Source organism: Brachypodium distachyon, chromosome 4, assembly GCF_000005505.3.
Source record: "Brachypodium distachyon strain Bd21 chromosome 4, Brachypodium_distachyon_v3.0, whole genome shotgun sequence".
Lineage (NCBI taxonomy): Eukaryota > Viridiplantae > Streptophyta > Magnoliopsida > Poales > Poaceae > Brachypodium > Brachypodium distachyon.
In genome coordinates, this window is record NC_016134.3 from 2,438,250 (window position 1) to 2,453,514 (window position 15,265).

A 15,265-nucleotide genomic window follows, 5' to 3' on the forward strand; every position below is an offset into this window, starting at 1 on the left:
TAGGGGGGACCCACACTCTCTCTGTTTCTATTTATTACTGTGCTACTTAGACATATTTTGGTATGTGCTCATGCTCTCGGCAATCTGTCAAATCTATGCCAGCATGTGCTATCCCACAAAATTTTCATGTTAGCAGCACTGTCACATACATACTCATATTTAATGCATGGAAACAACTACGACTATTCACATTTCATTCTTTCTGCAAACCTATCTTGGCCTTCTCCTCTAACCAAATATTATAAGTATATGCGAACAATTAATACCTAGTTGACCGTTACATCTTTCTCTCGAAAGGAGGAATTAAAGATGATTGCCACGCGTCAGTCGTTTTAGATATGTCGTATCCACCTATTTTATGTAATCCTTCAAACTGCCTCTGGTTACGCTGGCTCGGCTCGATCAAATTCGGGGATCTTCTGGACAAACTATGAATTGTGTTCTAGGGTGAAGTGTCTCATGGCGTGGGAAATCGTTTGTAAGCCGAAACTTTCAGGTGGTCTAGGATGAAGAACTAGTATGTACAGAATTACTTCCTTTTACTCAAATGTGGCTGCAAATTTCTACGCTCACCACTGATCAGGCTGGACATTTGATCTGGGCTCGGCAAGCTGGATGAGACAGCGAGCCACGCTTCGGAAGCCTAATGTTAACTCTAAAAATAGTAGCCACACAAGCCGTCAAAGAAAGCGAATATATCCAAAACCCAAATCTAGCTCTGGCTCATCATGAGTATGTATGTTCTAGAATGGCAGAGGTTTGAGACTGTTGGAGCAGCTGGCCGTTGCTCCTATTCTTCTTCCTCCTCGAGCTGCCTCACGCAGCGCTGCAGCTTGGTTTTCTGCCGCGGCAGAAACATTCCTGCCGTGGCAGGAATCTGAGCTGCAGCTGTATGAGGGAGCTTGAGGAGGAAGAAGAAGAGAGAAAAGGAAATACGGGCTGTGAGAGGCCGCCTGTTGCCAAAACTATCTCTGTGCTTCTTTTTTCTTGTGTGTGTTAAACGAGAGCGAGAGAGAGAGGGAGTGAGTTGCAGCGTCCAGGAAGAAGAAGTGGAGTTGCAGATTCCTGCCGCGGCAGGAATGTTTCTGCCGCGGCAGAAAACCAAGCTGCAGCTGCGTGAGGCAGCTCGAGGAGGAAGAAGAAGAGGAGAACGGCTAGCTGCTCTAACCGAGACACAGCGTACTGTCCTCTCTGACACACTGGACATTCAATTAGTTGAGTTGGGCCTTCGATTAATATAATACATACAAGCTAGCTAGGTGATATATGGGCCTCTCACATGTGTATGTCAAGACACGCAGCAGTGCAGCACTTGTTCTCCTGTCCCGACCAATACTCCTCCCAAATCCCAAGGCAAGGGCAGTACAGCAGTAGAGCAGTGTCAGATCTTCCTAGCGCCACCAGCCGCCCCTCCTCTGCAGGCCGCAGATCTGCCTAGCGCTGTGCTCCCCCAACACGCTGATGAGCTTCCTTACCTGAAGCAAACCCTAGCTGTGCCCCCCATGGCGATGCAAATTGGGCCGTGCAGACTTGTTCAGAAGAGGAGGAGGCCCATGTCAACCAGAGTTGTGGAAGACGTCAGCGGAGGAGGCGTTGACCGAATCAGCGAACTCCCCGACGACGTCCTCGGCGACATCGTCTCGCTTCTCACCACCATCAAAATTGAGCGTTGTGAGCTTGATAGCAACCTTAGGCGAGGCGGCGGCGGCAATGGCGTGGTTCTCAGGGCCCCGGGATCCCTGTCTGGGCACATCCGCCTTGCCCCTCATGGGCGGCTCGGGCAGGGTGATTTTGCAAATAAAAGTCCTGAGAAAATCGAGTAGCAGCCCGCGGTCCTGCCCGAAGCCGACGTGGCGTGTTTAACCCTCGCCGAACCTTTTTGGACTAAAATGACACAGTAGTCCCAGTTTAGGAGTTTAAGTGTGCGTTTTCCGAGTTCATGGACTAAAGTGTTCATTTTTGCTGAGTTCATGTACTTGCGGTGTATTTTACTTTTTTTAATATAATGACAGTTTTTGAGTACTAATAGTTGTATTCACATCGTACATTAGGATATCGAGAAAAATAAAGACTACTGAAGAGATGAATCGACTAAAATTAGCACTCCCTTTTTCCTAGGAGTAGTACTGGGCAATGTAAGTCTTGTGTGTCCTTTTACCGCTACAACTCGGTTCCTTTTGAAATTTCTATGAGCACTTTTCATCAAATAAGGTATCGTCGGGGCACCCATGCATGGGAAAACTTTACACATCAAGAACAAAAACGGTTTAGGTTTTCTACACTTTTATCTTAAGTCTCTCACATGTCTATGAATCAACTGAATGTTACTAAGTTTTCCACATAAAATAGTTACGTCTAGATTCTAGTAGTGTATCTGCATCACAGTCTTAAAAAAAGACGGGCAGGAAAATATGTCGCGCACCCAATTTACCATACAAGAGACTTACACAGATTTTGTATACGGATGCGCATGTGTATTAACGGATGGCTGGCTAAGAAACGGCTTCAGTACACACTGATCACCACGAGTAGTCATATACGGAGAGTGTATTTGCTGCTCTAGCTATCTGATGAATCGAGCCAAGAACCATATAAAATCTTCCCTCCCGTTCCGTTCATCATTTCTTTCCAATTTTGATCCCTCCACAGATCTAGCCATGGAGGTGCAGGCGCCGGCAGCTGGATCTCCTGCTCGTAGCACGAGGAAGAGGAAAGCAGAGGAGCCGCCGACCCATCCCGGCGTCGTCGTCGTCGTCGTCGGAGCGGGTGAAGAAGACGGCGTGGACCGCGTCAGCAACCTCTCCGACGACAACCTCCGCAAGGTTATCTCCTTCCTCCCAATGAAAGATGGCGCCTGCACCACGATGCTCGCTTCCCGGTGGCGCCATCTCTGGTGTTCGGCGCCGCTTAACATCAATTGCCGCGATCTCCGTGCCGGCGCGGTAGCTCAAATTCTTGATTCCCGCCTTGACCCGGTCCGCAGCATCACTATCTTCCCTGAAAGCCTCATAGACCCTACCCCCACCCTCGATGACTTGCTCCAGTCCACCGCTCTGGATAAGTTAGAGGAGCTAGACTTATGGTATCATGTACAACTAGCACCGCCGAAGACGCCGCCTTCGTCGGCCTTCCGATTCTCGCCGACTCTCAGAGTTCTCACCATCAGAGCTTGCTGCCTCCCTGACGGCAGCATCCAGGGGCTTCACTTCCCAGTACTTAAGCAGCTGGAGCTTAAAATGGTCACATTGTCTGGTGATTCACTTCGCTATATGGTTGCCAGCTGCTGCCCCGCTCTGAAGTGGTTGCTGCTTGACTCATGCTCTGGGTTTGCAAGCATCCTCATAAACTCCCTTAGCCTTGTAAGCATCCGGGTCTGCACTTTTCGTTATGATGGCATGTTCATGTTTGAGGAACTCATCATCGAGAGTGCTCCGAGTCTCAGAAGGTTGCTCATGCATGGTCGTGGCATGGGCAAGCGTGTGTCGGTTATATCTGCACCTAAGCTAGAGGCCATGCGCTGCATTGTGGATAAGGAACAACAACCGGCCACCAAAATATCATTTAGCTCTATGGTTATTCAGGTACATATGATGTTCCGGCAGCTGGTTTCTAGCCACCATTTTTGCTTTGCAGATTCTTTTTTATGTGGAAAGCAAGCTAATTGATGTTTCTTTGCATGCTTCATAGGGGTTGCAGGTTGATAACCTAATGTTGGCCGTGCGCACTGTCCGCATTTTATCCCTCGAGATGGACCCTCTTAGTTTGGATATAGTTCTTAACTGGTTGAGGTGTTTTCCATGCTTGGAGAAGCTGTACATTCAGGTGATGATTCTTCATTACTAGCTACTTCAACTACGTACTATTTTTTCAACTAGTCATGCTCTGAACTGCTAAGGAGCTATTTTTTTATGTTTCTTTCAGGCAACTGGCTCGGGGGGAACCAATTTGTGGCGTCGTAAATACAAGAATCTTACCAGATGTCTCGACATCCCTCTGAAGACAATAGCGATGGAAACGTATCGGGGCATCAAGTCACATGTTAGCTTTGTCACATTCTTTGTATTGAATGTGACAGGGCTAGAGTCCATCACACTTAGCATCAGAGCCGTTGATAACACGGAGGAGTTCTTGACAGAACAACGCATCAAGCTTGAGCTAGATAACAACGATGCCCGGCTTCATTTTACGACTCATAGTTGTGTCCGCACAACTTGGGATATCCTGTCTGCCCGTGATTTGGATTTAGCTGATCCACTTGCGGTTATATAGAGTTGCTCGTATCTGATTTTCTGTTCTCCAAATCTCGATAAATTGTTTCGAGTTAATAAGTTTTGGGGTACTTTAATTGATTGTGTTTAGATTAAATTGTTGGGCAACATTAATAATTTGATCTGGAATGTTTAGAAGTCATATTGTACGCATTATTTTAATTTTCCCATGTTGTCCTGCATGGCATTGGTGATACGTTGTCATTTTCCTACAGTTCAATAGGGTACCGAGTGACCATTTGCAAGGTTCTGTATTTGTGGGTTGACAGAAGTAACTGCGCTCCTTTTAACTACTTTGCTCTCAGCTTAACCACAGTCTGGAAATTTATGATATATCATGTCTTCAGATTTTTAAGCAACGACCCCTGAATTTCAAGGAACCCTGTGATAAGGACCATGTGAAACAATTACCAGTGAGATAAAATGGACAAGATCATTGAAATTTAACTAGCCATACATTAATCTTAAGACAAATTTCTGATCGACATGGGAATGTTTCCACAAACTTCTGACCGTAGATACATCTGGTTGTGGTGTAAATAAATCTCGCAGACTGCAAGAACATGCAATAAAGTGTTAAACAGAAACATTTTCCAAGCGGTTTGATATAATATATTTGTTTAATGCGATTATATTCTCTAGGCTTACTACCTTTAATTTTGCCTTTGCTTTGTGTTCTGAGATCTGTGTTCGGGACTACCAATCAAATCTTGTACGATCATCAAAGAAAGAACAGGTTCCATACATTGTATGCTTTCAGCTCAAGTACACCCTGGGAATAGATCATGCAGTTATTAAATAAAAAGGAAAAATGACAATGGGGACGAAATAAATAAAATGATAGGAAAATGGGAACGAGAAATATGACATAAATGTCTAATGGATCATCTCAGTAGGGGAGAGGGTGAGAAAAGGCTCCTACGCAACCACGATGAGCGGGGCTACAAAAAATCACTACGCCAGAATATACCTCCAGTGTACCCCCTCCAGTGGCGGTTCTCTCTGGCGACCTGAGTCACTGCCACTGGAGGCTATTCGGGGGGACGCAAGCCAGTCCCCCGCCAGTTAATATGCGTATTATAATAGCACCCAACGGACGTGTTGGTGGGCCTGAACACGAGAGTGCAACCAAGGCATGCTATGTTTTGTTTCCCTCTTCAATGTATCTCTTTTGAGCCATACATCCAATTAACAATATGTTCTTACATTCCTTGTGATAAGATCTGCTAAATAATACTACTAGTGTTTGGTATATGTGCAGGTTTCTTTTTACTGACGGTTTTGTCATCTTGATCATATGTTTTTGGACAAAAGAGGAGCAAAATTCTAGAAGCTCTTCCACAACTTATATATTCTGGAATGTCTAAATTTCTATCATTAAGCATATCTGTTGATTTGTCCCAAAATATATTGTTGTAAGCTTGTAATTGTATGAGGTTCTAAAAATAGTTTATAAAAAGTAGATTGTCAAAGTTGCAATTAAAGATGATATCAATGTTTAAAGTGCTAGATTATTTTAATACCACAGGGTGTACGTAATTGCTTTTGGACAATGCAGGATTATTTTAGTTCCAAAGGGTGTAGATTATTTTAGTACCACATTTGAAATATTCTCTTCTTCAAAACATAGCCTATAGAAATTAATTTCCCATGATTGTCAATCTTTCAAAACAACATCTGTATGGAAAGACTAAAGAAATAAAATCGTACAAATTTCCCATGGTAACAGCTGCAAACTAGCAACTGACAAATCCCAGAAAACAAATCATGTTAGCTAGGAGCTGTCGCATATATACAAACATTTCATGCATGGCAACAGACTATATTCGTTTGTGGTTTGTTAGGAGCTGCAGGATTGACAGGAATATAAGTCGCCCGACAGAGCTATATTGGTTTGTGGTAGTGAGAGGCTACTCATTCCACCGTGTTTATATATAAATGGCTAAATATGTGTCTGTGTAAACATTAGAGACCCGTTGAGGTTAATTGGCAGCTTGGACTGGTTTATGTGAGCATCTTTGGGTGGTCATGACATGACATGATTGTGGATGCCCTGCTCAGGCGTGCTCTTGCTTATTAACCGATGCACTGGCTCCTGGTACCTCCGGATCAATTTCTTTTCGGTTAGAAACATTGATATCTAAAATTAAATAGCATGCCAACTTATAAAGAACTTGTTGTTGAAAGTGCCCCTTCCCTCTAAATTCTTTCAAGAATTTGAGTGTGTGGGTGTATCTCTGCGCCTATATTGGAGACCTTAGGCTTTATATCCTTCACCAAGCTCTTGTTTGGTTCCACAGTTATTCGACTAATTAACTGCAACTTTTATGCTTCATATATGGAGAGGCCTTTATCCTGAATATCACCATGCATAGAAATTGGATTGAATTCACCCATGTTTTTAGTCTAATTTTACGTATCATGCTTGACGAATGGAATGCACACATAGATAGCTGACAATGGTGGCGTGCAAACTAAAGCCTTTAGCTAACGATCATATGCCTGCTCTTAGTTTGGATATGGTTATGAATTGATGAGATAAATATTTCCGCGCTTGGAGAAGCTGTACATTTATTTACTGGTGATGATTACGAATCGTTAGTTCTATTTAGCTGCTCTCTCTTTTTTTAAGAAAAGGCAGTTGATTGCCATTCTATTTAGCTTCTCTTTTTATCTACTTGTTCTCTATAAGTGGTTGATTTTTATTTTCTATGATAATTTCAAGCCAGCTCATCCGGGCAAAAAAAATCATGTCGCCATAATTATCGGAGCCTTACCAGGCTTCTTGATATCTTATGAAGGCAGCAGTGATGTAACATATTACCAGGCAAGAAATCTGGACGTTGATTTGCATTTTGTTTGTATTGAATGCTCTAGTTGATAACAATTGTTTTTTTTTACACTGGTGAGGTGTTCTTGGAAAAACAAGATGTGAAGCTTCAGCTAGAGAACAGGGCTTCAATAGGTTCTCATTTACATTAATTTTACTACTGATCATGCCTGCAGTAATTGTTGGTCTATCGAACATGTTCATGATTTGGATTGAATTAATCCATTCATATGATGACATTGTAATATATAACTTGGTTTGATTCATTGAGGAATAGTTATCTTTCCTATTGGCCTATCTCATCTTGTACCTGTTTCGTCCAACCTTGATTAGCTGGTATCATTGAGTAATAGTATTTCAAGTTTGTCGTACATATTGAACATTGTGACATTAATAAAAGGAGCTATTCATGATGTTATTTTGTGGAATAATGTTACAAAGCTATATTAGCTTATGGAAGCACATCTGAATCCAAGCAATCTCACAGTAAATTTGGGAAATAAAAAATAGTAGCTACAGCCACAGAAGATAATCTACTGTAGCTACTATTATCTTTTGACATCAGAAGGTGCAGAGACAGAAGTACGTACACTATGCATCTTTAACCTTATGAACCTCAACCCACAGGAAATTAAAAGTGTAGGTTGCATGCCAAGATCCTGGAAAGCAAACTCGATCAGCTTGCAAATCTTGTAGTGCATCTGTGTTTCTTCACTTGAAGAGCGAGTAACAATGATATCATTGACATGCATTAGCACAAAAATCATGAAGACCTCACGGTCATTGAAAAATAAGGATGTAAAATGATGTATCAATTTTTGAAGACAAAGAGATATTCCTTAATTTTCTCAATCCGGAGTCCGCATTTGAAATACCGCCAACAAAGTACTTTATACTTCAATTCTAGGGCTCAAATCTAACAGGTAGAATTTCAAGCCTAGTGAAGTTTGAAATTTAGTGAAATCTGACCGGTTTGAGTTTTTTTGGATTCTTTTAGAATTTTGGAATAATTCAAAGAGATATATTCATTCCAACATTGGAATAATTCGAAGACATATTTCATGCTCATTGCCAACACGCCAACAAACTCATATATTAGGGTCTCAAGTGGTCAACACGTTAATCTCTTTCTATGGCCTAGTAATATAGTGTATGTAATTTTATAGTTCAAAATTTCTTCTTTACATGGTTTTGATACACCTCAACGGTTTTTATAGATGCCTCCTACTGTACATGGTGTGAAAAATACCATACTACACACACTCTCCACTCTTCTTTTCTCAAAACATCGCATAGGCGTCAATCTTCCGACACCTGCACCCAACTTTGGCTCGGCTCAAGAAATGTCAAGTTTGTCCAACCGTGAGTTCTTACTAGTGCCTGCAGCGGAGGGTAGTCTAGTAATTCGATCTATGTCTGACACAACCCTTGAGGGTATATAGTGTTTCCCAGCCGCAGAGCTTTTTGCCCAGACCTAACCCTAACCGATGGAGCTCCTAGCTAGCCCTGCGCCGCCGCCACCACACCTACAACTCCAGTACTCTCCGCCTTCCTCGACCAATCCTACCCCCGGCCTCCTTCATCCCAGGCCAGATCCGCCCGCCTCCATCACCGCAGAGCTTCACGGCGCCGCGGCAAGAATTTCCCTCCTGGGCTTCGCCGCCGCAGTATTTCCGATGAACTGAGTGCCAGGGTGCGCCTCCTAGCCTGCAGGGGCGCCGCTGAGGGGGACGACGCGATCGATGCTCCATCACCGGCCTCTATATATTGAGTCTTCACAGCGGGCGCCAGATCTAGGGCTTCAATTTGCCATTTCGCCCTGCTCCCCGGTAAGCAACCTCAGACCTCATTTTTTGTAGACCTCAACCTCAGATCGTATGCATGTTGTTTGTTATCCAGCTTTTCATCAATGATATGCATGGCGAGAGTCGCAAGATAAGGCTCTCATTTTTATGGTTGCAGCAGGGCTTATGAATGTTGATTGATGTTGATGCATTCTGGTTATAAGATTTTCAAAATGTTCGCACAAGTAGCAGCTAGCATCCATATATAATAGGTGATCTGGGACGGCGAAACATTGTCCGTGGAGGACTACAAGTTGTGATATATATATTATTGCATTCCAATGAATTAGTTCGCTGGGAGGAGAGGAAAATCATGAATGAACGTATAGTGTATCTCACTTTATTAATCTTATTTACCAAACGGATATTCAATCTGAGATGATAGTAATTGGATTTATATTTTTCTTTTCTAACGTACGTGATCATGTTTACCAATTTGTGTAATGGGTAACTGTTTGCAATTGCCACTAAGATTGCTGTGGAAACTCATGCATTCAACCTTCATGCATTGAAATTTTTGCAGCATACATGGGCCGGTGGCAAATCTGTCCTGAGCTATCCAGTCAATCTGTCTTTGGAGGCATTCTTGTCCATTAACTGACAATGCAACGGTACTACTATGTGTACTACAAAGAGCCTTAATTTCATTGGGTTGATTCAGAAGCAATGGTTTGCTGGGCAGCCAAGGATGAGATGACTCGCCCCCCAAATAGGCGTTAATATGAAAACAAAAGGTAATTAAATAGGGCTACCAAATTTATGTTGCTTCCCCCCTTCTTAATTAGCTTTGTATCTCATGTCCATGCTCATCACTGGTGCTTTGCTGATTTAAATTAGAAGGCTAAGATGAGGTAATGCTACAACAAGCATGCCCAGGTTTGGCCACTCTGTTTTCCAGTGGGTTAGTGGACAAGATTTTCTCGTCGATCAGTGCCCACTTTCTATTTGCTTATTTCGTTCTCACAAGCAAAGTGCCATGGTGTCCACTAGTGATTGGCACAATCATCCCCTGTTTAGGAAAAAAAAGTATATATTACAATAGATCACGTTGCCTGCTGAACTATATATGTGAGGGATCCAAGCGAGGTACATTAACATATTGTGACTTAAAAAGAAGAATTACCCCAAGAATATACAAGATGGATATTTTTGTTTCAGGAATCTATAATAAGAGTTATCCAATGCTCTATAATACTCTTAGTCCCTCTCCTCAACACTTGGATGTATAGTTCTACATTTGGTCAACCACGACGATGCCCAAAGAGGATCAAGATGGAGAAGGTGTCGAATACATCAGTGATCTCAAGGTCCGTCCTTGGTGAAATCATCTCCATCATGTCCACAAAAGAAGGCAGTCTCACCCAGATCCTCTCAACCCCATGCAATGGCACCACCTTTCGCTCGATACCACATAATCGATCTCAACTTTCTTGGGCTCTCTGTCTATGGAGATGAATTTGCTGGTATTGTATCACACATCCTTTCCTTCCATCGTGACTCGGCCGTTGCTGATACATCCCCTTATATGACCTCAGCAATAAAACTGCAAACTTGAAACTGGGTCTGCTTCCCTGTTGTAGACAACCTACAAGAGCTTGATTGTCGTGCATTGTTGATGAATGGCACCGATTTTCCACCCATGAGTTTTTGTTTGGTATATACTCTATAAGGCAACAGCTGCAGCCCACATGATGGCATCTATTTTACATTTCTAAACCATCCTGCTTGTTTAAACCATTGGATGATCTAATCTCCCCAAAACACAAATCCAAGGGATTCTCTTCTCAAAGCTTAAGTATCTCAATGTTGATGAGGTTTGCATCCCTAAGTGTTCAATGAACCACATGATGTATGAGCTGCTTAACCATGTGGTGCATCGAACACTCTGAGATGTTGACCTCTTCAACAATGAGCTGCCTAAGCTTCGGGAAGTGAAGCCCTTCGACGGTGTTGTCGAGAGGTTGCATCATCCAATGGTTGAAACACAGAAGGTGGTCCAAAAGTGGAAGATGGATGCCAACATTGGTTGCAGTTGTTGGTTGCTGAGTTTCTAGCAAACAACCGGTGGACCACAAATCAATGCCAGTCGTTCATGGTGGATGACATATCTATCTCTTGTACGGTTTTTAAAGCACGCGGGGAACTGAGCCAGACATCAAGAATAGTGGTTCGGTCATCGAGATCATATGAGGGACACGCATAAGCAGCGTCCAGGTCCCAAGTGGGAGGAAAGAACGTGTCATACGATACCATATCTTCTCGACACCAATTGCCTCCTATTTTTTAACTAGGATTACCCGCCTCCATGTCCACCTATTCATGGAGACGTAGACGAGCCTAGGGCTTGCTTTAATTAAAGGAGGCTTGCTCTGGGCGATCAAGAGATTGAGGATGTGGAGGGTCATACCTAGCTACCGAGCATCAGAGGGGGTGGGGGGGGGGGGGCACGTTGACGTGGTCGGTCAGATAATTGCATGTGTTCAATTTTTATTAGCTTCAAATGAATTGTAGTAAGCTAGCCTTTAAATATCATAATAATAAATATATGCATATAATAACTTTGTACTATAGAATTCAACTATGCAAGCGAGGGATGCTGCTTGCATCCCTAGTGTGATCCATAGTGCTACTTCTTGAAATAAAGAGATGACAAAAGAGTTACACTATCATATGTATATTCTTGGTCTGGATAATGATGAGTAGTTTTCCATGATTGGAGAAGTTGTACATTAGGTGATAATTCTTCATCGATAGTTAATTCAGCTGCTTTTTTTATCTACTTATGTTCATCTGAAACAGCTAATTTTATTTATTTATTTCTCTATGTCCTTCTCGTCAACATCCTGATCATCTCCCAGAAAAAGAAGTTTATGTTCTATTATGTTTCATAAACACATGATGTGGTTCTCGAGATCTTCGAATTATATTCTAACTGGAAGATTATTTTTCTGGTTTCAGGCACTGTTCTCAATCAACTTCTGCAAGCAGTATGATGGAGCGGGTGTTATATATTTGCATACCTGAACAGGTGATCCTAATATGCTCTATAAGCATTTTGTATGTATTGACGTTCCTGCTCTGCTTATATCTATATATATTTTGTGTACATATGTTTATTGTTTTACCTATTCAAGTAGAAGGTACAGAGTATCTCTTTGGATCATTAACCTGTTCTATGTTTATATAACTCATCCGTACGTCTAGTAAGGCATCATATATATGTTTACAGATTCTCTTGTTTACTGGTACAGATTTTTGCTATATATCACTACATCCTGTTATAGGTACAACACCCCTAAGTATTAGTGTACATTACCACACATACAGAACCCAATTGCAGTGGGACACGACAAATTAACTGCTCAAACCACATATAGATTAGGTAGGCACATTTCATGTGCTGACCAATTTATGTTGACTTCGATGTTAGTATGCTAGTATTCAAATATGATAATTAGGTAGTAAATATATGCATATCGTAACAATTTGTTTAGACAAAAAAAAGTACTCCCTCCGATCCATATTAATTGTCGAAATATTACATGTATCTAGACGACGCTTTTTAGTCATAGATACATCCATGTTTGGGCAAATTTAAGACAATTAATATGTATCGGAGGGAGTAACATATTACTATATATGTTTCCACTCAACTGTGTGAGCAAGTATGCAAGCGGGATTACTGTGCTACTTCTTCGAATAAAGACACAACAAAAAAGAATTACACTTAAGATTTCTCGGCTGCTCTACAACAATCTTAGTCCCTCTTCTCTCTCTGAAAATAGAAACACTCAATCTAGATCTACATCAGTCCGACCACGTTGATGCCACCATCCATGTATGTCCTCCCCATTAGCTTCCGTCACCAGATCAGCACCGTCGCGCTTCAGCCGAATATTTCCTCCTGGGCTTCTTCGCCGAAGTATCCAGCAAGCTCGGCCTCTTTGTATCGGGACGGTACCGTCTGCTCTTCTAGGGATCTGATCCTTATCCTCTTTGATTCCCGGCCTAAGTCGCCACTTTTCCTAATCACCATAGTTTACAGCAGCCTGGTTCAATTCAACTGCCCCTCCTATAGGCCGCTATTTCAAGCACGCCTAGGCTTATGTTGCAGGCGACAAATGCATATCGCCATATCAACAAGAAGAATAGCTGGTGATTCCCGTGCGACCTTCTCCTTGTAGCTGGTCTAAACAAAAAAGGTTACAACCACTTGTACTATTATGCGTAGCAAAACCTCACACTACCATGGAATCCTTGATCAGCGTCGGGCGGAAATCGCCATAAGTGATGGTTCCCTTATCCGGCACTGACTACGCGTCACTGATGACTACCCACCACTCTATTTCACTGATAGGCAGCCATAAGTGACGGGCCTTCCCCGCCCGCCACTGATAGCGGGCTATGAGTGACGGGCTTTCCACGCCTGTCACTCATAGGGGGGCATTTAGTGACGGGCTTTCCCGGCCCGCTGCTGATAGAGGGGCATTTAGTGACGGGCTTTCCCGGCACGCCGCTGATAGGATGCCATTAGTGATGGGCATCCCCCATCCATCACTAATAGAGCGTCACCTATATCGCGTTCTGTAGTAGTGTGAACAATAGAAATCATCAGTTAATTTGGGGGGCTCAAAAGGCGTCTTCCTCGGCAGACGGTGTGCCATAGTCCATTATGGCTTCGAAATTGTATGGGAATCATGTCAAAGGAAGCATTAGCAAAGATGCTAACAGTTTGTATTGTAGGTATATTTGTAAGGCCATTATTGCGCCATCGTTATTGGATCTCAAATCCATGTGAAAGGTGAAACAAATACTGCTGCTTGGTGGCGGAAGCATGAGACTGGAAACTCCACGCACTCTGGTCTTAACCATAGGTACCTGATTGGTGATTCGCCCAGTTTGTGATTTCAATTCTTTATTTGCGATTTCTCGCTTCTTACGCATCAGGTTCTATAGGAGTAATACATCTCAGATCCGCAAATCAGAGAAAGGGTTTAACTCACAATTCCAGTTCACGAATCAGAGAACAAGTTCACGAACATGTTCCACTCTCTAGTGGGCCTACAGGGCTGATCCATCCTCGATATAATTCCTTTTCTTACTAAGGGTTTTGCCCCTTAAGTAATAAATGTCTAGTTTGTTACGACATTTATTACTTAGGGAGCAAAAGCATTAGTAACAAAAGGAAAATGTATCAAAGCTGGATCAGCCCTGTAGGCCAACTAGGGATTGGAACATGTTCCGGAACCCGTTCTCTGTTTCGTGAATTGGAATTGCTGGGTCTTTTGATCCTTTCTCTGATTTGTGGATCGGAGATGTTTTACTCCCGTCGAACCCGATGCGTAAGAAGCGAGAAATTGCAAATAGCGAATTCAAATCGCAAACCGGGCGATTCACCGATCAGGTAACTATGGTTAACACCAAAGTGTGTAGAGTTTCCCACTCATTCTTCCACCGGGGCAATAGTATCTGCTTCACCTTTCACATGGGTTTGTGATTCCATAATGGTGGTGCAATAATGTGTCCTTACAAATATACCTACAAACCAAATTGTTAGAATTTTATCTTGTCATCTGACCTGTGTATATTATTGGTCTTTTGAGTACACTTCAGGTCCCCATGCATAGTATTCATTTCATGATGATATGATGTACAATTTTCAATTGATCATAGGTATTGTGGTGGGAAAGGTTGCAAAGATAGATACCATCCCCCTTCTACAGATCCTTCCTAGCTAGGAATATTTGGATGCGATAGAGTCCGTGTGGGATGTCAAGGAGATTGAGGGTAAGAAGAAAAAAAACCTCCATTTATCGGTTCTTTGTTATTCCTTGGAATGCAGAACAGCAAGCAATATCTTGTTAAGTATAGGAATCGGGCCCATGTCCATAATCATTGCGGTTAGAGAAGGCATATTACCGACACCCCTGGAAGTCCTGATCTTATTTCCTTCTTTAATAAGAGGAACCATACTAAAAAGGTTATCACTTTTTGTGGTGAACTCTACTTCTTTATGCCTGTTAGGGATTTTTCAGGCTTTGCAAAAGACCTTTGCTAATGCTTCTTTTCACAGATGATACCCCAATAATTTGGAAGCCGGAATGGACTATGGCACACCGTCTGCTAAGGAAAAGTCTTCTTGCCCCCCCCCCCCCCCCCCCCCAAATTAACTGATGATTTCTCCATATTGTACTGTTGAAAGGTTAGTGAAATGTGTAGGGGTCTTGGCTATGATCATGCAACATGGGAACTAGCGACTTTAGCATGTTTATGTATGCCTCAGGCTGACACACTAAAGAGAACTTAGAGCAACCCCAACGTTG

At 42.6% G+C, this 15,265-nt stretch overlaps 1 protein-coding gene and 1 long non-coding RNA gene across 2 annotated transcripts; both read left to right on the top strand.

Moving 5' to 3' along the window:
* The first annotated feature begins 2,657 nt into the window (after positions 1-2,657).
* Positions 2,658-4,269, top strand: LOC112272418 (putative F-box/LRR-repeat protein At5g02700). The gene is made up of 3 exons (XM_024463125.1): positions 2,658-3,581; positions 3,688-3,822; positions 3,922-4,269. Exons 1-3 carry the CDS (start codon positions 2,658-2,660, stop codon positions 4,267-4,269), a joined length of 1,407 nt encoding a protein of 468 aa, XP_024318893.1.
* Positions 4,270-8,585: 4,316 nt separating this feature from the next.
* LOC112268841 lies at positions 8,586-15,014 on the top strand. Its single transcript, XR_002960334.1, has 4 exons — positions 8,586-8,927; positions 9,466-9,676; positions 11,901-11,970; positions 14,616-15,014. It is a non-coding gene; the product is annotated as an uncharacterized LOC112268841 (long non-coding RNA).
* Positions 15,015-15,265: the final 251 nt, after the last annotated feature.